This window comes from Alexandromys fortis, unplaced genomic scaffold, assembly GCF_014885135.2.
Source record: "Alexandromys fortis isolate MF-2015 unplaced genomic scaffold, M_Fortis_MF-2015_v1.1 scaffold_104, whole genome shotgun sequence".
Taxonomy (NCBI): Eukaryota; Metazoa; Chordata; class Mammalia; order Rodentia; family Cricetidae; genus Alexandromys; species Alexandromys fortis.
The window spans coordinates 6065819-6091980 of record NW_026068000.1 but is presented as its reverse complement, the minus strand read 5'-3'; the positions used below and the strand labels follow the sequence as shown (position 1 = coordinate 6091980).

Below are 26162 nucleotides of genomic sequence, written 5' to 3'. Positions count from 1 at the left end.
GCTAAGCTGCAGTGTCCCCTGGAGCTGGGGTGACAAGGAATTAGAACCCAAAGTTGTCTGTGGCTCTTCACCAGTGCTTTGTGACCCCCGTGGAAGTAAGTAGATGTTCTCCTACAACCTCATAAGCCATATTTGTCCCTGGACAAAAGTACCACATTTGAGCCTTAATATGTGTAAATCTGGAATACCCCAAGCGGGACTTGAACTTGCCATACTTTTAAAGACAGGTACTCGTATGCAGGCCTGGTACCTACCCCTGCCTCCAAATGCTGGGATTAATGGCATATGCCACCATGCCTACTGCCTTTTTGATTTTTAAAAGCAGTTGGAGTCTCAGTAAATTAACATTTGAACCTTACATATATCTGGGATTAAAAGAAGATCCTAGCCTTCTCAGAGAACGTCTGCTTTTAATGGCTTCATTCAGCCATCGCTCTGTGTTGTTGTCCTTACTGTGAGTGTAAGGCTGGCGGTGAGTGAGTCCTGCTATATTTTTAATAACATTTTATAAGATTTTAGAACAGTGGTCTAAACATTAAGATTTTATCCCTGCTCCAATGGGACTTTTGGTTGATTTTTTTTCACTGGATATTTTTTTTAAAGCTTCTCTTTGGGTACATCAGTGCAACTCACAGCTCCTTTCTGCAGGCACTTCCAGTCATTCAGGCTCCTGAGAGAGCAGCTGGCGACACCCATGGCTCTGTCAACTCACACGTGAGGCCAGGGCAGTTATCTGTAATATTAGGGAGCCCATTGTGAAACTGCTGTTATTATGCCAGTCATATGGCTCCAACGGCAATTTCCCGCATCTGTGCTAATGTCAGGTTTCAGTGACATTTATTGAAGCACTTAGTGGAAAAACCCAACCCAGAGAAGATGGACGGCCAGCATCCTTGTACTTTCAGATTCCAAAAGATTCAGGAAAGGAAATGGATACGTGCCTGAAGATGTAGCTCATCTGGTAGAATATTCGCCTAACATGGGCAAAGCTCTGGGTTCAGTCCCTAGCACCACAGATGACTGGGCATAGTGGCACCTGCCCGTGGCCCCTGTCCCAGCACCACAGACGACTGGGCATAGTGGCACCTGCCTGTGGCCCCAGTCCTTAGGAGGTAGAAACAGAAGGACCAGAAGTTCAAGATCTTTTCTGCTGCTTATTGAGTTTCAAGGCCACCCTGGGCTGTAGCTCAGATCCTAAAAAGGAAAAACCACATTCAGTGATGATCAGAAATGTCATGGATGAGCTGTTTTCTGCATCTGACTCTCGAGGCACGTATGTGTATGTGTGTGTGCTCTTAACTCACGCCCAAGAGCCAACCTGAGAGGATGCACAGAACCCTGGATCCCAAACATCACCAAGTCACGTTCTAGAGTGGCTGGCATATGCATGTACCAGCTGCAGCTGAAAAGATTCTGTCCTCCCTCACCTCCCTTTCCAGTCTCCATGACTATACAAAGACAGACGCAGGGCGGTGTTCTCAGTCTTCCTAGTGCTGCGACCCTTTAATACAGTTCCTCGTGTTGTGGTGACCCCAACCATAAAATTATTTCATTGCTGCTTTATAACTGTTATGAATCTTAATGCAGGCTATCTGATATGTGACCCCTGTGAAAGAGTCATTCGACTCCCAACTAGATTGCTACTCACAGGTTGAATGCCACTGGCCTAAGGGATTTTGTAATGCCTAGGACCTGGGGGCCACACACTGGCCAGGGTACTGATGTGCCCTGACACTGCCAACAGTCTACTACAGCCCCCCGTGGCCCCTCCAGTATGCCTGTGCCACCTGCACTGTGGGTTCCTACACCCCCCATGGCCCCTCCAGTATGCCCTGGGCCACTTGTAGCTGTGGGTTTTGGAGTACTGATAGAATGCCAAGCAAGAAGACCCCGTGGTCACCATTTCCTCCCCATCGAGGGTCACCTCGCTGTTCTCATTGTTCTTCCTGCCTTGAGGATGCCTGCACAGCCTCCTCAGAGAACTCTGCTTGAAAGGTAAACATCCCTGAGGCTACAGACAGCAAATGGCCAGGCTACTTTGGGGAAATAAACAGGGAGAGCAGATCCACACTATTAAACACACTGTATGTGACCATATGGTTTTATCATGGAAGTTACCAATGAATGGAAGTCACAGTCCTGACAGGAAAGGACTAAGAGTTAGCCCAGCATGGTAGCCTCTAGCCACCAATGGCTATATACATTAAGCTGATTCAAATTTCATACAATTAATATGAGCATGGTGCTGGTACATACCTCTAACCTCCACACTCTGGGAACTGAAGCAGGAGGATCGTGGACTAGTATAGGCTATAGAGTGAGACTCTCTCTCTCTCTCTCTCTCTCTCTCTCTCTCTCTCTCTCTCTCTCACACACACACACACACACACACACACACATACACAATTCATACAACTGAAAAATGATGTGGGATGTCCTTCTGTATATGTCTTGATAATATTGGTTGATGAATAAAGCTGTTTTGACCAATAGCCTAGCAGAGGAAAGCCGGATGGGAAATCTGAACAGAGATAGAGAGAGTGGGTGAAGTTGAGGCTATGCCATGTAGCTGCTGAAGGAGAAAGATGCCAGAACATTAGCAGTAAGCCACCTCATGGTGATACATAGATTAATAGAAATGGGTTAATTTAAGATGTAGGAGCTAACTAGGAATATACCTGAGCCATTGTCCAAACAGTATTATGATTATATAGTATCTGTGTGATTATTCAGGTCCGGGGGGGGGGGTGCCAGGAAACAAAAGCACAGTCTCCATTTATAGAAAAATTAGCTTTCTTAGCCAGACCATAGTTTATATGTGGCCAGTGACCACTGTGTGGGGCCGTGCACGGGGAAATGGCGACACTAGCAGGTCACGTGACTTGACACATGCAGGGAAGCCTAGGGTGGAGCCTAGCCTGACCTCTGTGGACCCAAGTGTCCCTGAACACTTGGACAATTTCCTGGGTCCATGAATCTGTGATTCTCGACACAGGGATTGTGGGTCTGCTCCTGGGGGGGATCCTTATGAAGTATAGTGTTGTTATAGCTTTATTTCCCTTGTATGGGAAGAGGCATGACTGGCTTGCCCTGTCCACTGTGTTGTGCACTTTTAATAACTGACTGGAGTCAGGCTGTCCTGAGGACTCAGTAAGTCAGCTGAAAAAATTCTGATAGGAGCCACAGAGCACCACAAGACAGCCACACCGTCACTGGCAAATGTCTTAGTTTCTTTACCTATGAGATACATGCGGATGGATGAGACATAAAACACTCCTGTAGGCCCCTGCACACAGGTGGCTTTGAGATTTATTCCTCTGGTTCTTCTTGCCCCCATACCCTCAGAAGATGGTACCTACCTTTCTATTAATGTCAGCCTTCAAGTTTTTCATGGTACACATGCTGCCCCTCCATATTTGTGGTTGATTTTGAGAATCACTATAGGTAGCTCATGTAGAAGGCAGATCAGTCAGGTGATGTTTCTCTGGGGTTGGCTAGTTTCAGGGGACCCAGTGGCCTCTGTAGGCACTGATTTCTCTTTCCCTAGCAGCCGGTTCAGTCAACAGAGCAGCTCTGAAAAGCCACACACACAATCCTGGACACCCTAGCCCTCGAGGAGGGTGGTCTCCATCAGAGAGGACATCACAGGACTTCGATACACATGAAAGCAGTTGCCTTGCCTAGAACATTCTTGAAGTCCTCATTTGGAATACTTGTGCCTCCTTGTTACATTTTTTTTGGTTTGTTTGGTTTGGTTTGGTTTGGTTTGGTTTTTCAAGACAGGGTTTCTCTGTAGCTTTGGAGCCTGTCCTGGCACTAGTTCTGTAGACCAGGCTGGCCTCGAACTCAGAGATCTGCCTGTCTCTGCCTCCCGAGTGCTGGGATTAAATGTGTGTGCTACTACCACCCAGCTCCTTGTTTTGAGTCTTGCAATGCTATATTCCCAAACATGGAAGGCAAGCTTGATGTTTGGAATTACATACATGGGTCAGGTCTTGGAGAAGTATTTATAATGTTTATGGGAGGGAGGGAGAAAAGGAGGGAGGGAGAAAAGGAGGGAGGGAGGGAGAAAAGGAGGGAGGGAGAGAGCGAGAGCGAGAGCGAGAGCGAGAGAGAGAGAGAGAGAGAGAGAGAGAGAGAGACACGGGGGAAGGACAGACATACTGGAAGGGAGGGGACCCTATAAACTGAGAGCTTGCTTGCCTTTGTCTTATGTGACTTTGATGTCATTTTGAGTGTGGTGAACCATCTCCTCAAGAAAATGGCTTTACGGATGCAGTGTGCCTAGGTACCACCAGCCTAGGTCTGCTGGCTGATTTTGAAGGCCGCCCCAGGCCATCCTTGGCAGGCGCACAGATCAAAGCAGTGACTCAGCTGAGCTGGAGGTGTTAGCTTTCCTGTGTTGGAAGTGGCATTCTTTCCCTTCTCTTCTGCTCATTGCTCCCCAGCCCTTTCTGTCTTCCTGGGTTACCATCAGCCTTTCCATATGGCTTTCTCTTGCTGATTCTCAAAAGTCTCCATCCGGGTCCCATTGTGAGTCATTCTGCCAGTCTAAAGTGGCCTTCACCAGCAAGCACTGGATCAGACAGAAGCTGTAAGGCAGGGCCAGCCATGGCTGCAGTCTAGAGCCCTGGAGTGTCAGAGAAAGCCCTGGATCCCCTGCTCCGTCCTGTACTGACTAGCACAGGATGCCTGGACGACTGTCATAGGTAGTCAGAATGACACTAGGTGACTCTGGAGGGGCTCATCCTTTGACACAGTGAGTAATTCTACCTGGATGTAGTCACAGTGACCCTATCGTGCATCTCCGGGGTGGTGTTAAGTGTCAGGAAGAACATTCTATAAAGCCTCACGCCCCACAACATGCTGTCTTGGTGGCCTTGACAAGCCTCAATTTCATCCTCTGTAAAATGGGTTAATGGTAATATCATCCCCAAACACGTGATGGTGAAAGGCCATGCTGTTGGAAGGCTCATTGTTATTACTGGGACACGCACTGCTATGGAGCTTGGCCTAACTACTGGCACTGATCCTTTCGTTGCTAGCAAGGACCTAGTAGCTGGGTTTATCGCAGCTGATAAAGAGTGGCAAGGAGAGGTGATCTTAGTAACCCCAAAAGGAAGCCAGGGTCCCAAGAGACCCACTGTTCACCAGGAAAGCCTGCGTGTCTCAAAACACAGGCCATGTTGAGGATGTTGGTAACCAAGGGCTTCCGAGCCCCTTCCTCCTCACATGTTCTGTTCATTGGAATTCACATACACTGCAGGCGGTATGCGAGAGTGACCCCGAGCACACTGAAGCCCCCCAGAGAAAGGCAGCAAAACCGTCATTCACAGGGTGACTGTGCTGTTTTACGCAGTGAGTGTCACATTTTGGAAAATACACAAGCATTTCCTCTTGGCTTGTCCTTCCTAGGGACCTGAAGTTGGATGGAGGGAGGCAGTCAGCAGGGGCCATGAGCCTGAAGGAGATCGTTGGCCTTGATGGTGTGGAGCTGGGTGCTGATGGGAAGGTAAGGTTTCCAGTATCCGACACAAGGCCCAGGATGCAACACAGAGCTAGGATGTAAGACTTACTTGCAAGGTTGCACCACGTCACTGCAATTCTGCCAGTGTGCGGACAGAAACCGCGAGTCAGTAACTCAGCAGAGGCCCAGCAGGAGGTCGCGAAGTATATGCATTTCTCTGCTAACACTTTTTATAGATGATTGTGCAATACTCCCACACGAGCACACATCCACATTCCAGGGTGGAGGTGCTGGTGAGCACTAGTCCAACCACTAGTGAGGTTTTATCTTCTCCTGATCCAGGAAGCCCAGCCCAGTGGCCACTAAACCGTGGTCAGTTTGCTGTCCCACTAAACAGGTACATTCCTCTTTCACCCACGGTACTGGAAGCTGTTATACGCTGACCTCTGGGACTGGGTAATAGGTCGTCTCTGTACAACCTCCAAAAGCCAGCATCCCTGGGCGGAAGCTCCCAGTGTGCCTGCCGGTGAGCAGTCCTCACCTCAGGGCAGCCGTCACCTCTGTGTCCAAGACACAGTCGCTAGTCCAGGCTGTATGTGGGTTGCCTGCTCATCCTCATCCTAAAGGGTGAGTGTTCACCGAGGAAGGAGGAAGGTGGAAGGTTGGGGTCGAGCAGAGGGTCACGGCCAGCTCCTTCAGGGACACGTGAGAGGAGCCAGAAGTCCTTATCAGAGACTCCTGAGGCCTGGTATATTCTGAATCCTCTCCTGGATTTAAGATACCTTGTACATGGCATAACATTCCAGCACATTCTGAGATGGTACCTTATTGTCTAGCACGTGAACATTTCGGCCACCCACCAGGATAGACAGACAGGATGGGGCCAGTTAAACTACACAGTTCAGAATCTGTTCAGGTGAGGTTTGGGGATGAAAGTGGCACCAATTTGGCAAAAATGAATACCAAACAAGTTGCCTTTTTCTTCCTTTCTTTTGCTTTGTTTTGTTTTTGAGACAGGGTCTCTCTATGTAGACCAGGCTGCCTTCAAACTCAGAGATCTGTCTGCCTTTGCTTCGAGAGTGCTAGGATTAAAGACGGGCCCACCAGGCTGGGCTACCAGTTGCATTTTTCCAATCCCACTAGATTCCAGAATTGCATGTTTTTTTTTTTTTTAAAGCAAACCTGATCTTAGGGTAGCAATGGAGCAGAAGACAAGCCAGCCACCCCAGGCATAACCACCACTCTGTCTTTGTTTTTCCCTCTCAGACAGTGTCCTATACCCAGTTCCTATTACCCACAAATGCCTTCGGAACCCGGAGAAATACCATAGACTCCACCTCCTCCTTCTCCCAGTTCCGGAACCTGAGCCACCGCAGCCTCTCCATAGGCCGAGCCAGCAGCACCCAGGGGAGCCTTGACACAGGTAATGTTAGCTCAGAGGGTCTGGTGACTCATGGCAGGAGGTGCCTCAGTTTACAGTACAAATGGGACAAGGTCCATGGGTGAGGTGAGGCAGGCAGGCACCAGGTATGAGCTCAGGTCACACAGGCTCAAACACATACCCAGAAGACCTTTCTCTTAATTAGCTGCTCTGTTACCAGCCCCCAGGGCCGACCCACGTGGGAGAAGCCCTAGCCATTGCTCTCTCCCCGCCCCCCCCAGTCCTTAGGCTTTTGTATTCTATTGTGTGTTCTGCTTTCTGCATTTCCCACATAACCGGATCCTGACGTGCAGGGCTAGGTGCACGTTTCCGTTGCTCACAGTTATGAACGGGGATAACTTTTGAGCCGCACATTCCATGTTTGCCTATACACAGCTACAAGGATGGAAACTCTTAGCAAAATTCCAGCTAAGGGTCTAGGAAATGGCTGGCAAAGTACCAGCCACAGAAACATGAGCGCCTGAGTTCAGATCTGTGGCAGCCACGTAAAAGGCCAGCACTAAGGAGACAGACAGGCAGACCCACGAGTGTTGCTGGTCACTAGCCTGGCAGTATTGGTGAACTCCAGGTTCAGTGAAAGACCCTGTCTCAAAGATGGTAGAAAAATGATTGCAAGAAACATATCAACCTCTGGTCTCTACACACACACTTGTATACCTGCACATAGACTTACAAACTCATGCGTACACTTACACACACTAACCCTAACCCACACATGAAATTCCAAGTGAAGGTGAAATTCCCTAGGTCAGTCTGCCCCTGTCCCAATTCCCCATCACCTGCAAAAGTCATTTGTGTCTGTGTTTTCTAGTGGCTATCACGGCTGAGACATGATTCACACACAGCAGCCTGTCCGGAAGCATTTACCCTGGTCATGGCCCCGAAGGTCACAGTTTATCCAGGTCATGGCCCTGAATGTCACAGATGAGTTTAGCAATTCTCTCTGAGGCTGGTCTAGGACCATGTGCTGTGACCTACAAGAGCATATGGCACATGCTGTGTCAAGTTTTGTGTTCTTCTGGATCAGGGAAATGACCACATAATTTACTAACATAGCAAAACATCAGAATGGTAAGAACTGGCCAGTTTTTGTAAGCGTGTGGATATACCTCATTGCCAAGCAGAGACGGTCCCTAGACATCAGAGCCATTGGTGTGACTCTGAGACAAATGACCCTGAAGCTGCCTGTCTTCAATAACTGTCCTCAGCATTTTCCCAGCAGCCTCAACGAGTCTGGGGCCCCTAATTGCCATTTTGCTTGTGCCCTTCAGGAAGTGACCTGGGAGACTTTTTGGACTATGACCCAAATCTCCTGGATGACCCCCAGTGGCCTTGTGGCAAGCACAAGCGCGTCCTGACTTTCCCTTCGTACATGGTGAGTGGTACCTGCTGACGGGCTGGCGGGTCTGTTAGTGCTCACAGCATCCTGCAGAGGCCTCGGGGAGGTCTCTGGACTTTGCACCTGGGACATTCTATTGAGTTCTCTAATCAGAGTTGCAGGATTCTGGTTAACTGGCCTAGGAATGCCACTTAGAGAGAGGCTGAGGAGGTTGGGTCCAGTGGACATGAAAGCTACCTCCTAGCTTTAGAGGCCTTCACTTCTGAGAAGGGCATGCCAGAATACACACCCCGGACTCCACCAGGGAAGGCCTGACCTTTTCACGGGAGCACCAAGTTCAAGCTGAGCTGAGTCTGAATCACCTCAGTGACTGTAAGTCTCCACAACACCACAAACCCTGTGTGAGTAGGACACAGGTGTTACAAGCAACACTGTTCTTGCTGTGTGTATTCCGTGACTTCCTGGTTTCCCGTGTGTAATTTTGATGACTACCCTCCCTACCATGGCGGGTTCTGGTAGAGCTGTCCTAATTGCTGGAAACAGGAAAGAGTCTACTATGCAGAGAAATGGACTGACCAGGCCTGTCAATCACAGCATCAGCAGAGGGAACATCTGCCCAGATGCCCTGCCTCTCCGTGCCTTCTGCATCCCATGGGCACTTCCTCCCCTGGCTCACTCTAACTCCTTATTTTAGAAGCCCTACCCTTAGCATTGAGCTCAAGGAGTCTCACCGAGGTCTTTTGTATCTATAGAGGCCAAGGAGCAAAGCGACTCCAAGTCCTCAAAGGTTGCCTGCATTTGTGCTTAGAGTTTAGAACCCCTGGTCAGCACGGGGCCTTTGCCGGTTACTATCAGTGTTTGTAGTCAGAGCTTTGCTGTGCCATATTGGGTAGAATGCACTTCCAAAGTAATTTAATTTAAAATGATCTCTGTCCTCACTTTTAACTACTTACCCCTCAGACCTCTCAGCTCCTAACATGGTTGTGCATAGGTAGGGATTGTTGGGTTTAAATGTTCGCAGGCTTGTTTGTTTCTCTTCCATGCCCTGTTCATTCAAGGAACACAGCAAGACTCATTCACCTCGGTGATCAAAGTGATAATCCAGTGACAAAATCCTGTGCCTTGTTCTGAAGGAGCCACTGAGAAGTTGCTGTCTGCATGAGGACATGCGTTTTCAGTGTGGCCCACTTTGTCTATGGTTGATCACTTTATTAACTAATTTGGGCAGGAAACTTGCTCAGAACCCCAGGGAGACCCTTTGCTATTGGCAGGAAGTGGGGAGCTGAGCCTCTGGCTCCTGAGTCGGGCTCTGCTCACTGATTTTGCCTGCCTCTTTCTGAATGGCCTGTCTCTGTGCAATCAGCAGTGGGAGCTAAGGGCAGGGTATGAGGGCCATTCTCTGCCTAGAAGATTAGCCGATGTCTAGAGGTTTGAGAGAGTATGAAGGTGTACTGCTTGTGGCTGATGTTGGGGTCCTGCAGGGGACTCCCCTATGGAGATGTTGTCTTGTGGCAGCACTGACTTCCCTTTGACAAGAATGGCAGGTTCCAGATACCATATACCTTCTTATTTTATCGTGAGCTTTGGAATTCTGGTCCCAATCTGTGCAGACACAGATGACACCGCTAATTTGCCCCCCTTGGACACTTGGATGACTTTCCAAGTGAGAGTATCTGTGCAGCCCTCCTCATCCTGTTCCCAAGTGGGTCATTTTTCTTGTGCTGACATGGGGCTTCCAGGAAGAGTCTGTGTTTTACAGAATGCCATCATTCTTTGGCTGCATTTCCTAGTCCTAGGCCACAAGGCTTCTCCACCTATTCTGGCCCCAGACAGTGGTACTTTTGATAAAAGACAGGACATCCCTTTTTTGTCTTATCAGTTAAATTGTTGACAATGTGTGACAAACAGCTTCAGGCCAGCTTCTGCAACTCAGAGGAGCCTACAGCTTACAGGGGATTTTTTTAAATTATTTATTTATTATGTATACAGTGTTCTGTCTGCATGCATGCCTGCAGGCCAGAAGAGGACACTAGATTCTCATAGATGGTTGTGAGCCACCATGTGGTTGCTGGGAATTGAACTCAGGACCTCTGGAAGAGCAATCAGTGCTCTTAACCGCTGAGCCATCTCTCCAGCCCCTTACAGGGGATTTAGATTGATCTCCTAGGAACTAGAGTGCAGGATTCTTTGTTTTCACAGGTTTGCCTGACTTTTGTATGCTGCGGAGCAAATCTAGAATTTGCTCATTCAGCAAATGTAGTTGCCACCCTACAATGTGCTTCCTTGTTTACTGGAGAACTAACCATCCATAGTCCCCTCTCATCGGCCTTAGAATGAGAGGGCAAGCCCAGCAGCAAGCAAGAAAGCAAATGTCAGTGGTCGTGAGGAGGGTGTGGAAGATGCCGTCCTGGAAAAGTGACAGGAGTTGACGAGGGGCATCAGAGATGGGTTCCCTGTGGAAGGCAAGGGTGTGTGCAGAGTGGAGTTGAGACCATAGAGTGACGGGCCTGCATCTGTAATGGGCTGGTGACTCCCAAGAGGGACAGCAAGAGTTGGAGTTATTTGAGCAGTTGCTAAAGGGCCCTCAGTAGAAACCTGAGGCCCATGAGGAGGAATAGCACTCTGACAGCCATCCATCAGGTAGATGCCAGGTCTCTGAGGCTGGGCTCTGCTGTCTGCTGGCCCCAGCTCTTCCTCACCCCGACAGCCATCCATCAGGTAGATGCCAGGTCTCTGAGGCTGGGCTCTCTCCTGTCTGCTGGCCCCAGCTCTTCCTCACCCCGACAGCCATCCCATCAGGTAGATGCCAGGTCTCTGAGGCTGGGTCCTGCTGTCTGCTGGCCCCAGCGCTTCCTGCTGCCGCTTCTGCCAGCTCAGGGGAGCAAGGGACCACCAACCTCTGGATCCTGCTGTCTCAGCATCATCTTCTCAGACCACAGTTCTGTCTAAACCAGTGGAGAACCCAAGCCCAAGGCCTTGGGACTGTGTGCCATGGAATTTCAGGCTCCATTAAAGCCATTTCAAGTGTGTAGTCTCATGAATTCTGTCACTGTCCTTTTTTCCCAATATGGATCTAGTGTTTTCCTAATTCCCCGTCTTCAGTAGGGCTACCACTCTTCTGACTTCTGGAACTGTGTTTAGTTTTCCACCTGTCCTGCAAGTTTGTGCAGATGGGATTAGAGACACAACTTGGTGTTAGTGAAACTCACCCACAGAGTTGTATTTAATTGCTGAGCAGTGCTGGATGAACACAGTTTACCCAGTCTCTCACTGATGGCCACCTAGCTGTCTCTGGTGTAAGGCTATCATGAAAACTGCTGCCGTCAATATTTCTGTATGTGGCTTTTTGTGGGCATGGATTTCTTTTGTCCCTGGATAAAGTCCCTATGGGTGGTCACTGGGTATCAGCCATCCAGGCTGTAGATGGATAGATGCTTCCACTGCCGCTGTTCCAAGTGATATGTCAGAGAGCCACTTGTCATTCACGACCTGTTGGGAGGGTCTACAGGAGGAGTCCCTCACTTCAGAGTGGACGTGGCTCTAAGGTGACCTTGCATTAGATGTTGAACTTGAAATCTCCCAGGGCAGGTATGGAAACCACAGTGCAGCTGCACCTGTGGTTCAGCCCGGAAACTTCTAGAAGGTGACCACAGAGCACGAAAGCACGTCATAAAAGGAGACCACAAACCATGAAGGCACGTCAGGCTGCTTGGCTGCATGCAGGCTCTTGTCAGGCATTAGCTAATGTCCAGCCAGAGGGCAGGAGGGTCCTGTCAGGACCACGCTTCCTGTGCCCTGCACTGCCTGCTGCATAATTGAGAGTGGTTCTTTATCATTAGAGCCTGGCAGCCTGTAGTGGCAGTGGTCTCATTATTACCTGGTCTCCTCCCTCTTTGTGGGTCTGAAAAGCAATTAAGGAGAGAATATGAGAAAGAACTGAGCTAAGGGCAACAAAATTAACCCTGATGAATGGATTGGTGAGTTCTTTTCTTCCCTTATTCTGCTCTGACATAAAAAAAACTGACAGATGATGATGTCTATAGATACTCACATCTCAACAGAATACCAGGTAGATGGGTCTCTGGTGAAACTCTTCTCATTCCATGTACTTATTAGCAGCGTCCTGGTCCTTTGGCAAGCCCACAGCGTCCTTGTCCTTTGACAAGCCCACAGCGTCCTTGCATCTCCCTTAAGCTGTAGAAATGTATGTTAGGATTCTGATTTCCAATCCACTATGAAATGCTAAGCAGTGGGAAATGGAGGACTCGGTATAAAGATTCATTTGGCCTGCCCTGCTTGGTGCTTGGTGGCTGGACTCTGCCCCCACCTCCATAGATGGAATTATTCTTGCTGCTTGTTTTCATGAAGAATTATACGGGTGGCTTAGGTGCCCACCTGGTTGCAGGCTATCCAAGATGTGAAGCATTTGCTGCCCATCAAATGTCTGACAGCCGACACGCTGACTGACAGCAGGACCACCCCCCCCCCCATGTGCCGGTGTGAGCTGCACTCTGCTTCCTTCAAGGCTCGAGTGTTGGGAATGCCAGGTGTAGACTTAGCCACCAGCCTATCCCTATCGTTATGCTCCTCCTTGTTCACTGTTGTCTCCAGAAAGCGGATAGCTGAAATGCCCACTGCTGTCGGTCAGATGGATTTCGTCCCCAGCACCCTGCCTAATACCCTGAACAAGTAGAACGTCCACTCTCTCCGCTGCTCCACTCAACTGAGGATGCTCATGGCTCTCGGACAAGTACAGCCAAAGCAGAACCGGGCACTGATGTTTGCAGGACTAGAAGGGGCTACCCAGATCACTGCCTGCTACTGCTCCTTCCTTTTAAGACACGGTGGGGAAACTGAGGCAGCCTCACTTCCTTGGAATGTTCCCACTAGGGTAAGGGTGAATTTTGGCCCCAAGAGACAGTAGCAGAATGGGCAGCATGCCTGCCTCTGTCCAAAGCTGCTTGTGGGGATGCCCAGACTCCAAGCCCTCGAGGAAGGAGGCCAGAGCTCCACCAGACCAGCCAGCTGTTAGCTTCTAACATCCTACCCTTCTCCAGAATCCTTACTGAGGCATATGGCTCCCCCCGCCGCCACTGCACTCCAGGGGTCTCTCTTTACATATCATAGCTGGTGTGGCCGAGTGGAGTCCAAGTTCACCTGCTTGGACTTCCCTCCTTCATGAGTCAAGGTGGAGTAACTATAGAAAGCAGTGTACCCCAGTGTCAGCTGCAGACCTTTCATCTTTTTCTGGGCCCTCTCTTGTGCTCGCCCCCCCCCCCCCCGCCCTTCTCCCTGCTCCTGCCTCTGATGAGGGCCACGATCCTTTGTCTCCTTTGTGAATCGCAAAGTTGTCTTTGGAATGGGGTTCCTCCCCTCAGCTGCCCCTCCTCTTTTCCTTTACACAGCTGAGTGCATACTACTTCCTGCGGCCAGAAAGCTGCACACAAGTGCATCCAGGGACCTCACTTTGATTGGGCCCCTTGTGGCCTGGAGTTAGGTGATGTGCTGTGCTTCCAGGCCAGGAAGGAGCTGTGCCCTGTTTGGTTAACACTTTGATTTATAGTAACATCCCTGGCAAAATCCAGCATTGTAAGTTTTTGTCACTGGAGTGTTAGACCTGTAGTAAGGCTAACGTATCAGTGTCTCATTTCTTCTTCCCCACACCAGAAAGGGTGGCTAGCAGGGACTGGGAATCCTGCTGCCGAGTGTCCCACTACCGCCTCTCTGGCTCATTGTCAACACCGCAAGAACATTGGTCTCTGGGGTGACTGGGAGGGCCAGCCATAAGGGTCTTTGTACAGCTCCCTCAAGAGAGCTTGCCATGCTCTTTTCTCCACGGAGACCTATAGCTCAGAAGACAGTGGTGGCTAGAGTACAGGGTAGCCCTCCTGCATCCTACAAGGTTTGGAGTCAGACCACCCACTCAGCCTAATTCACTCCAGGCAGGTGAGTAAGCAGAACACAGGGACAGCCCTCCCGATCAGATGTCCTGTGGCCATCAGCACAAAGCAGGTATCTTGTAGAGATGCCGGAGGAGGGAACTGAGGGCTAAGTACATCAACAGTGTGCTCCAGGCTACCTGGATGCCATGTGGCAGAGCTGGGTGCAGAAGCAGAGCTCTGGCTGAGTCTCCCTGAGAAGCGGCAACAGTGAGACCAGGAGAGCTGCCACAGCAAGCAGGGAAAGGAGGTGCCTGTGAAGCCCCCTGCAGACCGAGGTTAAGGCTGACTCTTGGGAGGCCGAGATGACCCTGGGACAGGGGCTGAACCCTCAGCCTCAGGGAACAGGTGTGGTCAGAGGCTAGCAAGGCTACACAGCAGCACCGTTAGGTCCAGCCCACGACTGTGGCCCCGACTCTATCCCCTAAGAGATGCTGTGACTTCCTATGACCTTAGGATATTGTTTGCTCTCCTACAGGTTCTCTGTAGATGTGAACGAGGTAAAGTGACGTGAGTGGAGAGGAATGTGAGCCCTGGTCTGACATGATTGTATCGCAGGAAGGGACAGAAAGGATGGGGTTTTGTAGTGAGGCCTTGAATTGCAGAAGCTAGGGGGGAGCAAGGAACATTCTGATACTCCATGAGTACAGCCTGCCAGCCTGCCCAGATTGTAGACTTTCAGCTAGGTCTCCAACCTGCGGTTGTCAAAGCTACCCAGATGGTGGGAGCTTGTTACAGCAGGCCAGGAAACCAAAGTGGCCACTTCCTGTTCTCAGCCAGTCTCGCACAGCACAGCTTACCACTGCTAATCTTCCTTGTATCTAGAGGCATTTCACTGCCCCCTACACACCCCAAAATAGACTGAGGCAGACAGGCTAGAGTGACTGTTACTGGGCCCTTACCTCAGTAATGTGGGCTGTCGCAAGCCTCCCTCTAGGGTCCTGGGCCACTGGTTCCACCTGGCCATGTACCGATCTCATGCTTCGTGTGAGGAACACCTTTGTTTGGGCTTCCTCTGTCACTCTTCCTGGAGGACTACCAACTTCGTGGCAGTCAGATGCTGAAGCTTGAAGAGAGACAGCCTCCCTGAAGATCGAGTAAGGGGTTTCTCATCTTCACAGTGCCTGTTACTAGGCCTTGACCACAGCTGATGTTTGCAGAGGACCCTACATGTGCCTCAGAATGAATTATCTAACTTAGGAAAGGCTCGATGTCAACAGCATGGCGGGGCAGCACTTGAGGCTAAAGCAAGAGGATTGGGAGTTTAAGGCAAGCCTGGGCTTCATGGTGATACTAGGAAAGGAGGAGCCCAAATAAATGAGCAAATGCCAGATTGGAGCTGAGCCTTATGTGCTGCAAACAGTCAAGAGGACATGGGACTACAGCTAGAAACAAGTACACAGTAGGTTGAGAGTGGTATGGATTCACTTGTGCCTGCCAGTGGCATCCCTGTGAACTTGAGAGCTTTGCCATCCTGATAGTTGACGACCAAGGACTGGGCTGAGGGTCTCACATCAATACTCAGTTGCCCAGCCTGTACTCACTCACTACCAGCAAAGGACACCCGAGCTTCTTACCCCAACTGTACGTGTGTGTCTGTTACAAACTACTCAGCATCCACTCCAGGTGGAGCTACATGGTTCTGTTGGGAAAGTGCTTGCCTTGTAAGCCTGAAGACCTGAGCTTGGGTCTCAGGGCCCTTGTGAAAAAGACTGGGCCTGACAGCACACTTGTAATTCCATCGTTGGGGAGGCGGAGCAGAACAGAAAGGATTCCCCAAACCTCCCTGCTGACTAGCCCTGCCTAATCAGTGAACTCCGGGTCAGTGGAGGGCCCTGTCACAGCATCCCTAAAGATGCTACTTGAGGTTGTCCTCTGGTTGTTGTCGACTCCCAACTTCCGCAGTTGGGAACCCACTAGCACTACTGCCAGCTGCGGGCTGTGCTGCCCTTGCTGGGTCTCCACCTACAAGAGACGTCTACAGCCAGTGAACAAGAACTGCCCAGCCACTCCTGGTAGCAGAAATAACAGGAGTGCCACCTCTTCTCCAGTCAGAAATATATTTGTCATCCCAGCTGCAAGAGCCAGGAAACATAACTGCTAGCTCTTGGTCTCTGTGGCGGAGCAAAGCCTCCCAGAATGAGGCAGAATGTGTAGTCGTAGGGAAAGCAGCCTGTGCGCTAGGGAACTCAGCTGGGTGAGTCCAGGATGCAGCGTCACAGAACAGAATGGAAAGGATTGTTGGGTGGCAGGGATAATCTGATACGCTAGTCTCTAGACTTCAGACATAGAAGCCAACTAAAAAATAAGTCATGGTAGACATATCTTGGCTCCTAGACCAGAGATTGGGTGACTCTGACTTGCTAAGGTGATCACTTCTCTGGCCTTGTCTGTATTCACACCTCTTTGTGACGGCCCATGAGAAGGCTGCTACTGTCAGCTACCCATCGTCTGATTAGGGAAGAACAGCTGGAAGACAGTGTGTAAGGGGAGCTGGAAGGACCAAAGTGGAAGGCCAGGATCTCACTGCTGGCCCTGCCTGCAGCTTGCCGAGGTTGGGACAGGCTTCTACACATCACTGGGCCTCAGTTTCCTCACATGTAAGTTGAGATGGGGTGCATTCAGAGAAGCATTAGGTGAGCTTTCATATTCCCACATCCAGCCAGCTGTAGAGCTTCCTGCAGGGAAGGACCTGGGCCTCCTCAAATGTCTGGACAGACCTGTTGGAAAATTGATGTGGGAGTGTCATATATCAATCTGTTGATTTCATTGGATAAGCAATAAAGAAACTGCTTGGCTGGCCCTGATAGGGCATTGGTGGGAGGAGTAAACAGAATAGAATTCTGGGCGGAAGAGGAAGTGAGGTCAGACTCTGCTCTGCTTCTGGTGAGACTTGAGAAATCTGCTCCCTGGAGCAGAGACGCCATGCTCTGCTCTCCCAGGCAACTCCGACCCAGGATGGACGTAGGCTAGAATCTTCTTGGTAAGCGCACCTTGGGGTGCTTACACACATTATTAGAAATGGGCTAAATTAATATGTGAGAATTAGCCTAGAAGAGGCTAGATAGAAATGGGCCAAGCAGTCTTTAAATGAATACAGTTTGTGTGTTGTTATTTCGGGCATAAGCTAGCAGGCGGCTGGGGTGCTGGGGACGCAGCCCCGCCGCTCATATTTCAACAGAAAATGCAAAGGCCCATTTGAATCGGATGTCTTTTTGGTGTTACTCACCTGATTTCTCATCTCCCCAAATGTGACCTGTATTAGCAGATTCAAGTTAATATAGCTAACAGTGTTTGTGCTCCAGGGAAGGAAAATGCCATTGAGATCACTTTTCATTGGGCATATGCGGCTTCTAGTTCATGTGCCTATTCTAAGTCTTGTCAAGCTAAGGTGTAGCTCAGTGGTATAGCACCTGCCAGAGCATACCCAAAGCCATGGGTTCAATTCTCAGCACCGCCAAAATCTAAAATCTCATTAAGCATTACATCAAACCAAGTGTTCGGAAAAATCCACAACTTTAGTCAGGGTCACTGAGAAATGTTGGTTGGGTCGTCCCTGGGGCTGGGTGGCCTCCACCTCACATCCTGTGGAAAACAGTGACCTGCTGGGGTGACTTCTGTTGTCAGCCTAGAGTGCTGGCCCTTGGCAGATGCACTTTGGGGATGAGCCGAAACTAACTGGCGTGACCCAGCAAAATATAAAATCAGGGTTAAAGATGCAGAGCACTGAGCAAGGGAGCCCAGGACATTCCCAAGGTTCAAAAGGAACCTGTCGTAGGCAGAGTTTAATCAAGGGACTACAAAGAACTTTACCATTCTATACATACAATGGAACATCACTCTGCCTCCAAAGGGCAGTGCCGGCTGAACCCTGAGGCATCGACAGTGAAGGAACCTGTGATGAGAGCAAACACATTATTCTACTTACGCGAGGCAAAAGTTAGCTGGAGGCTCGTGAGGTGGCTAAGCAGGTAAGGATTCCTGCCACCAAGCCCGACAACCAGAGTTTAATTTCTTGAATTCACATGCTAGGAGGAGAGAACCAACTCTCATAAGTTATCTTCTGACACCTCCCAACACACACATGCACAGTCCTGTACATATGTACACACACACACACACAAATTAATGTTTAAAAAAGTATCTGGACATAGCACTCACATATGTAATCCCAGCAGGAAGAATACAGAGTCCAAGGCCAGTCTTGACTACCTCAAGCCCTGTCTCAGAAACAAGCAAACAAATGAAATTGCTGGTTGGGGCTCAAGAAAGTGAACAGGTTGATGGTTGGAAGGAATACCGGATATAGTTGTGGTAATGGTTGCATAACAAGGTGAAAGTCTTAATGCCACTATTGGTGCCTTAAATGGCGAATTTTATGCATGTTTTGTCACGTCTTACCAAAAAAAAGGTTTAAACAGCGGCTGGAATGTGTTGAGCATCTGTAATGTGCAGTTTAAACAGCGGCTGGAATGTGTTGAGCATCTGTAATGTGCAGGGACTTGTACAGTGCATCTCTCCTGGTTCCCAAGGTAACCAGGGGAGGTGGGATGTGAGGTGCTAGGTAAATGAGTCTCCCAAAGTCAAGCCAGGGAGGGGCTGAGGGTGGAGCCTTTGAATCCTAACCCATATGGACAACAGGTTGAGACACAGTCACGTGCCTGATGGTCTGTCTACTGGCTGCTTCGGGCCTTGTACGTTGTTCATACATCTGACCTGTGGTTACAGTGATGTTTCTTGTCTCCTCTATTACAGACCACGGTGATTGACTACGTGAAGCCCTCAGATCTCAAGAAGGACATGAACGAAACCTTTAAGGAAAAGTTTCCTCACATTAAGTTAACACTCAGCAAAATCAGGAGGTATGGGAGCTATGGATCATGCTGGACTTTCCAGCCAGGCCCCCTCCAGCCCGCTCCAAGCTCACGCTGTATTGTAGTTCTTGTTCCTCAGGAACAGAAATACAGTCACGTTCAGTAGACACTCTTTTGCTACTGACTGACTCATGCCCGGATATCATGGGAGAGCCCAGGGCATCAGGCGTCAGGCCAAACTCCTGACCGCTAGTTGGCACAGCTCTTGGGGAGTTATTCAGTGAGAAAAACCATTTCATGCTGTCTGCCTGCAGCTTGCCAGCTCAGTGAAACTGGGGTTATAAAAAGTGAGAGGATGGAGCTGGAGGTGGGTCTCTGTTGGCAGAGTGCTGGGCTTCCATGCACAGACATGGGTTCACGCTCCCTGAGGACACAACCCAGGCGTGGTTATACAGTCCTGTAATACCAGCACTTGGGACACAGAGCAGAAATCTGAAAACACAAGTTGTGTCTAAAAACAATTGAAGGTCTCAGCTTTCTGGGATGCAGGCAAAACAGAAGTGCCCAGAATTGGCACCTGAAGGCGTGAGATAACTCCATCTACCTAGACATGACTTCAAGGCCCTATCTTTGAACAGCCACCAAAATAGCCAAAACAGAGACACAGGCCGGATTTCCCATGCAGATGATTGGATGGGTTTGCGGTGCTCCACATCTGCCAGCTGTTCACCCTGTCAAGCTAGAGAGGTGCTGACTCGCCTTGTGGCATCCACATGCCTCCAACATCACAGGCGTGTGCTCACCACCTCTGAGATGCTGGAGCATGTGCAGGGTGTACCCTAGTGTATCCTAACACAGACTTGGTTATGGCATTTTCCAAGCCAAAGAATAATAAGAATTAGGTATCCATGCTTTGTGCATTTGCTAGGCCGCTTTCCCAAGGACCCTAGTGGTTCTGCCTTTAGCCCAACACTTCTACCTGACTTAGAGTCTAATCAATACTTGGCAGAACTTAGACCAAGCACCTGCTATAGCTCTAAAATAAGCATGGGTCCCTTTCTTCACTTTGAAGAACCCCACCATTTTCCTGGGAACTCAGATATACACAATGATCTGTGGTATCTGTCTCCTGCTCTTTGGAGCCCTGCCTGCCCGTAATCCTTGGACGTGGTGATCTGGGCTGTGCTGTGTCGCCAGAGCCCTAGCTACACAATCTGCTCCCACATCAGTGTGGATTAATCTCAGCCTACATCCCCCTGTGGGACAGAAATAGAGAAAATGCCTTCCAGATGGTGTCATCGTCGTCTTGAGGGTCCCCAGAGCTCTCTCAGGACTCCTTGCTTCCTGTCTTTCTCCAGTCTGAAGAGAGAGATGCGGAAGCTTGCCCAGGAGGATTGTGGCTTTGAGGAGCCCACGGTGGCTATGGCCTTTGTCTACTTTGAGAAACTCGCCCTCAAGGGGAAGCTGAACAAGCAGAACCGGAAGCTCTGTGCTGGAGCGTGTGTGCTGCTGGCAGCCAAGGTCGGAAGTGACCTCAAAAAGCATGAAGTCAAGCATCTAATTGATGTAAGTGAGCTGGGTCTTGATGGGTTGCCGAGAATGCACTCAGTCCAGGGGTCCAGGCAGATGGACTTTAATGGCTAAAGGGATGAGGACTGTAGAATGATTTGTAGGGAAATAGATGATTGACCTGGACAAGATTTAAAAAGCCATCATTAGAGTCATGACCTAAAAACCCTGCTCAGAGAGAGCTTGAATGATGAAGTTTGTGTCTTAGGGTTTCTATAGCTGTGAGGAGACACCATGAAGTGGCAAGCCTTATAAAGCAAAATAAAGCAAAATGGGGTGCTTACAGTTTCAAAGGTTTAGTCCACTATCATCATGGTAGTAGGACTCGGTGGTGTGCATGGTGCTGGAGACGGAGCTGAGAGTCCTATATCTTGATATGCAGGCAATAGGAAGTGAACTGTGGCATGGATGTGGCTTGTGCACAGAAGACCTCAGAGCCCACCTCCACCTCAATGACACACTCCCTCCAATATATGTATAGTGCCACTCCCTTTGGGGGCCATTTCCTTCACACCACTACATATGGTATCCACAAGAGTCTTGTGAGCAGCGTAACTGTAGAACACCCACCAGAAATTATGGGTTCAATGTAATGGTGTGGCCTTACTTCTAAAGGACAGCCCCACCAAACAAGGACACCCTGACTGCCCAGGGTGGGTTTATGAACACCTGTTTTAAACCAAACAAGGACACCCTGACTGCCCAGGGTGGGTTTATGAACACCTGTTTTAACCAAGCGTATAGGCAGGCTTTGTGAACGAGGCCCAAGCCCCTTGCAAGGCTTAGGCAGGAGGACTGAAGTTTAAAGCCAGCCAGGGCAACCTAGTGAACCCTGTCTCAAGTAATAAAAAAAAGTGGGGAGGGCCGGGCGGTGATGGCGCATGCCTTTAATCCCAGCACTCGGGAGGCAGAGGCAGGCGGATCTCTGTGAGTTCGAGGCCAGCCTAGTCTACAAGAGCTAGTTCCAGGAAAGGCTCCAAAAGCCACAGAGAAACCCTGTCTTGAAAAACAAAACAAAACAACAAAAAAAAAAAAGTGGGGAGGGATGTAGTGCAGTGTCGAATGTGTGCCTAGCACGTGTGAGGCCCAAGTTCCCATTCCTAATACACAAATGTATATTATATGTTGTGTGTGTACTGTAGTGTATAGATAAACAAAGAAAAGCCGATCAAGAGCCAACTGCCACTGAGAAAATACGCTATCACTCACAGTTCCCAAGAGAAAGGACCTTCCTGTGGGCTGCTAAAGCACAGCCATGGAATGGCTGGATTAAACAACAGAAACTGACATCATATCACTGTGAAAGCCGGATGTGCCTTTTTTTCTGAATCTGGTCTCCTTTGAGGTCACCAAGTTCATAAAGACCACTCAACTCCTCTGAGCCTAACTATCTTCAGGGGCCTTATCTCCTGACTGCTCTTCACTGGGGCCAAGGCCAGCACTGTTCATTTGTGAGGACCACACCTTCAGTGCATATGATCAGAACCCTGTGGGGGCAAAAGGAAAGGGAAGAACTGTGGACAAGAGTCTTCATTATTGTTCCCAGAAAGGGGTTCTCACCAGGCAGGTGTGTAGGCCTAGGAGCGGCCAGTTTTGAGAATGCCTGTTTGTGCTGGACTGCCTGCAGGCGGACAGCAGCAGCAGCGGCGTGAAGGAAGGATCTGGACCTCTTGCGCTTTAAAAGCGTTCTCACAGGAGTGTCCACTGCCTACTGGAGCATTTGAGGAGTGGGTGTTATAAGTGATCAAAGCCTGGCATGCACAATTAAGTGCCCTGTAAATGTTAGCAATTCTTCATCCAACAAAAAGTGATCATCCAGCTTACTGCTCAAGTCCCGAGGCTCTGCTGTGCTTTCTGGAAACCCTGCAGACCTGGTTCCTGGATGGTCCCAAAGAAAGGGCTTCAAGGCAGACTCATTGCAAGGCTGAGATCTCAGAGCAGCTGGATTCACCAGGTTTATGGGCAGGAGTCACACTCTGATAAGTGCTCCTAGCCCCAGGGCAGATCTGCCAGGATGTCGTATCAGGCTCACGGGCTGTGACTAACTGTTGGGGGCAGCAGGAGGAGTGTGGTCAGGACAGGCAGGGACAGCCATGAGGATAAGCTGTCACAGGCACAGAGCAGACAGTTGGTACGATGTCCTATGTATCTGAGTACCCACTGTCTCTACTGATGAAGAGAGTAAGGTAGGTACTTGCTATATATATTTTTTAAGAAAGAATATTATTTAGGGCATGGTTTACTAATTTTCAGAAATAATACAGGGTCCAGTGTGTGCAGTAGATACATGAACATGGAAATGACCATTGCATGCCAAATCCAAGCTGAGCATCAATAGGCTTATACAGTTATCCATTGGCTTTTCCTGATTTCAGTTACCCAAGTCAACCACAGCCCCAAATACTGCATAGGAAAGTCCTAAAATGCCATTTGTACATTTTAGCTTGTGCACCAGGCTCAGAATGTGGTGAACGTTTTCCCTGTCCACCTCAGGCGCGAAACGCCATGTGTCTTATAGCCACCTTGTTTGCTAGACTGACTGCCCAAGCATCCTAGTGTGCATGTCTGACCTACTCCTATGACAGCCTGGGTCACAATGCCTTCCTCTCATCATGCAGGCACTGCATGGCTCAGCCCAGAATAAGCAACAGAGAAAACACATTTGTGGAACTTCACTACAATATGGTTACTGCTTCAATTGCTGTTGAGCTTATAAATCGGGCACAATAAGTCAAGTTTTACTATAGATACACTGCTTTATTACATATCTAGAGGATATGGTATTTTGTTTTCAGGATCTACTTGGGGGTCCCCAGATAAAGTGGGGAATTTATATACTATGCATATAACTAATGCATCTTTAGAAGTAACGCTCATACAGTTCTAAGCATATTCATACGGCACACATTTAATTAGAGCTCAGTACTATGCCATAGGCAGAAGCTGACGGTATCAAAACAGACCAACAGTTCTGATCTGAAAGTAGCACCCTGAAGTGAGGTCTCCTCTCAGTTTTACCTCAGTGCCTCAGCCACTGCTCTGTGAGAGTCTTCATTAGCCAAAGCTGAGCTTAAACGGAGACCAAGTGCTCTAGCCAAAGATGGAACTTTCTATCCCCCGTGTCTCTTCTGGTTTTAATCCTGGAAGCCTGCCTTGCCGAGTGAACAGGTGAGGGGTCATTGCCACTCAGCCGACAGCCTCACAGAGACTTGGGTCCCCATGAGAGAGGAAAAGACTAAATCACAAATCTCATGCCATGCCAAGACTGCCTGTGATGATTGCTAGCCGAGGTCTCTGACCGCTAAGCCTGACTCAGTTATGGCAGGTGCAACAAGAATCCCAGCTAGGTGGCTCAGCGCAGCAGTTTCCCAGCCATGTGACTGCAGAGGAGCGACGTCGGCCTCTTGAGTTTGAGCACCCGTAAAGTGGGCACAAACGCAACATCAGTGGAGTAGTCAATGGAGTTGTCCTGAATCCCCAGACAGACGGCCCTCGGGGGCGGTTCACTACACAGACAGACAGACAATGGTCTGAAACACACACTGGAATTTGATTTCCACTGCAGTGGTGTTGGAAGGGGACACCAAGGAGGACTTGTGTCATCTTTTGGGAGTTGATGTTTCCTGAAACTAGAGTAGCTACAAGAGCTGCGTGTGAGGAGTGTGGCTGTACGGCTGTGCGTCTGATTTCTGGAGGGCATGGCTATACAGCTGTGCGTCCAGATTTCTGGAGGGCGTGAACCCTGCCTGCCCGAGATGGAGCGGCACAATGCCTTTACCAGACGCACCTGCCCGACCTCCAGAGCCTCTCTTCTTTTAAAATCCCCCCAGAATCCAAAGTTCTGTTACAGCAGTGGAGAGCAGATGAGTCCTTGATACTCCCTAGCTTGATGGTAGAAAATTGCACTTGGAAAAAGAACAAACAAAAAAAGCCTATGTTGTTAAATGCAAAACTAAAATGGCTCTGTTGACTTTACAGAAACTGGAAGAGAAGTTCCGGCTGAACAGGAGAGAACTGATTGCCTTTGAATTTCCGGTGTTGGTGGCCTTGGAGTTCGCACTTCATCTTCCAGAGCACGAAGTCATGCCCCACTACAGACGCCTGATCCAGAGCTCCTAGCACAGGCCCCAGGAGGGCCAAGGACGCTTCCTGAGTGCAGCGGCCTCGCTGCTACCAGAGAGGAGGGCTGGAGCCCGGCATACGACGCTGCGTCTCCTGGCAGCTGTATTTTTTTACGGGGAAGCCGTACCTGGAACTGGCTAGGGAGATGTCATTCAGGCTCACCAGGAGGAGCGTGGGCTGGGGATGAGGTTCCCGGGTCCCCAGGCGGAACTCAGTTGTGCCCATTCCTCCCAGGCCCATGTGAAGTCCGAAGCTGCTCAGACTGGTTCTGACTGGGAGCGTGCTGTGCTAGAACAGAGGGAGCCGAATGTGCAGGGTTGGGAGACGCTGCTTACAGTTCCCTCTCCCTGTGTCAAGAGCGTGCCAATCTATTTTTATATCTGCCATCGGAAGTGCACTTTCCCTGGGCACAAGGGTGTGGGTGTGCGAGTGTCTTAGGGACACTGTGACACTTGACTCCCAAGCCAATCCCCACCTTCTATGGAGCTGACCTGCAATGATTTCTAGGTAACAATGACTCAGATCCAGAGCGACTTCTCTGCTCTTAGGAAATAACAGTTTAGAGACTGAACCTGCCACCCACCGGAGGGGCAGCAGTTCCCGGTGTAGCGTAAGTCGTGTAGAGTGGCACTCGGAACTTCCTGCCGCCACACCACGGGCTTCTGTTTGATGCTCTAGCTCCTGCCTGTGGAGACATGAGGGCTGCACTCCATAGCGTGTATTCCTGTACTCTATGTTAGAGTGCGTAATGAGCGCGTTTATTGTGCTAAATACATATATGTGTGTATGTTTTAAAAGTCTGTATTGGGGGTAAGACGCATGATTGGAGTCTTGTGGCTTTTGCAGCTAGGACAAACTACCTTTCAAGCTATGGTTAAGTTGATTGTTGTTACACAATTGTGACTTGTCCTGATTCATTCTGGGGCTGCCTGTCCTGAAGTACTGACCATGCTGTCACCTGGTAGTTATACAGGTGTAACTTTACTGAAGAAAGCTATGGCCTTGGAAAAAAAGAATTAAAATATTTTGTTCTTTTGCATATACATAAATGTGTGTGTAAAGATCAAGTCTCAGCCACTTGTAGTCAGGGTTTCTATCGCTGTAACAAAACATCAAGACCAAAAAGCAAGCTGGGGAGGAAAGGGTTTATTTGGCTTACACTTGAGCATTGCTGTTCATCACTGAAGGAAGTCAGGGCAGGAACTCAAACAGAGCAGCATCCCAGAGGCAGGAGCTGATGCAGAGGTCACGGAAGGGAGCTGTGTACTGACTTGGTCCATGTGGCTTGTTCAACCCACCTTCATGTAGAACACAGCCCAGGGGGCACCATACACAATGAGCTGGGCCCTCCCCATTGATCACTAATTGAGAAAATGCCTTACAGCTGGATATCATGGAGCCGTTTCCTCAGCTGAGGCTCCTTCCTCTGATGACTCTAGCTTGTGTCAAGTTCATACACACACACACACAC

At 49.5% G+C, this 26162-nt stretch overlaps 1 protein-coding gene across 4 annotated transcripts in view; it reads left to right on the top strand.

Annotated features, from left to right (window-relative positions):
* Positions 1 to 25491, top strand: part of Cables1 (Cdk5 and Abl enzyme substrate 1) — a 103071-nt gene extending 77580 nt beyond the window's left edge. For all 4 annotated transcript variants that reach the window (XM_050160733.1, XM_050160732.1, XM_050160735.1 and 1 more), the window contains 6 exons: positions 5416 to 5512; positions 6734 to 6890; positions 8180 to 8283; positions 18942 to 19048; positions 20359 to 20566; positions 24548 to 25491. In XM_050160733.1, the coding sequence (XP_050016690.1) occupies positions 5416 to 5512; positions 6734 to 6890; positions 8180 to 8283; positions 18942 to 19048; positions 20359 to 20566; positions 24548 to 24688 (814 nt within the window). In that variant the 3' untranslated portion in view covers positions 24689 to 25491. The remainder of the gene's footprint in view (positions 1 to 5415; positions 5513 to 6733; positions 6891 to 8179; positions 8284 to 18941; positions 19049 to 20358; positions 20567 to 24547) is intronic.
* Positions 25492 to 26162: the final 671 nt, after the last annotated feature.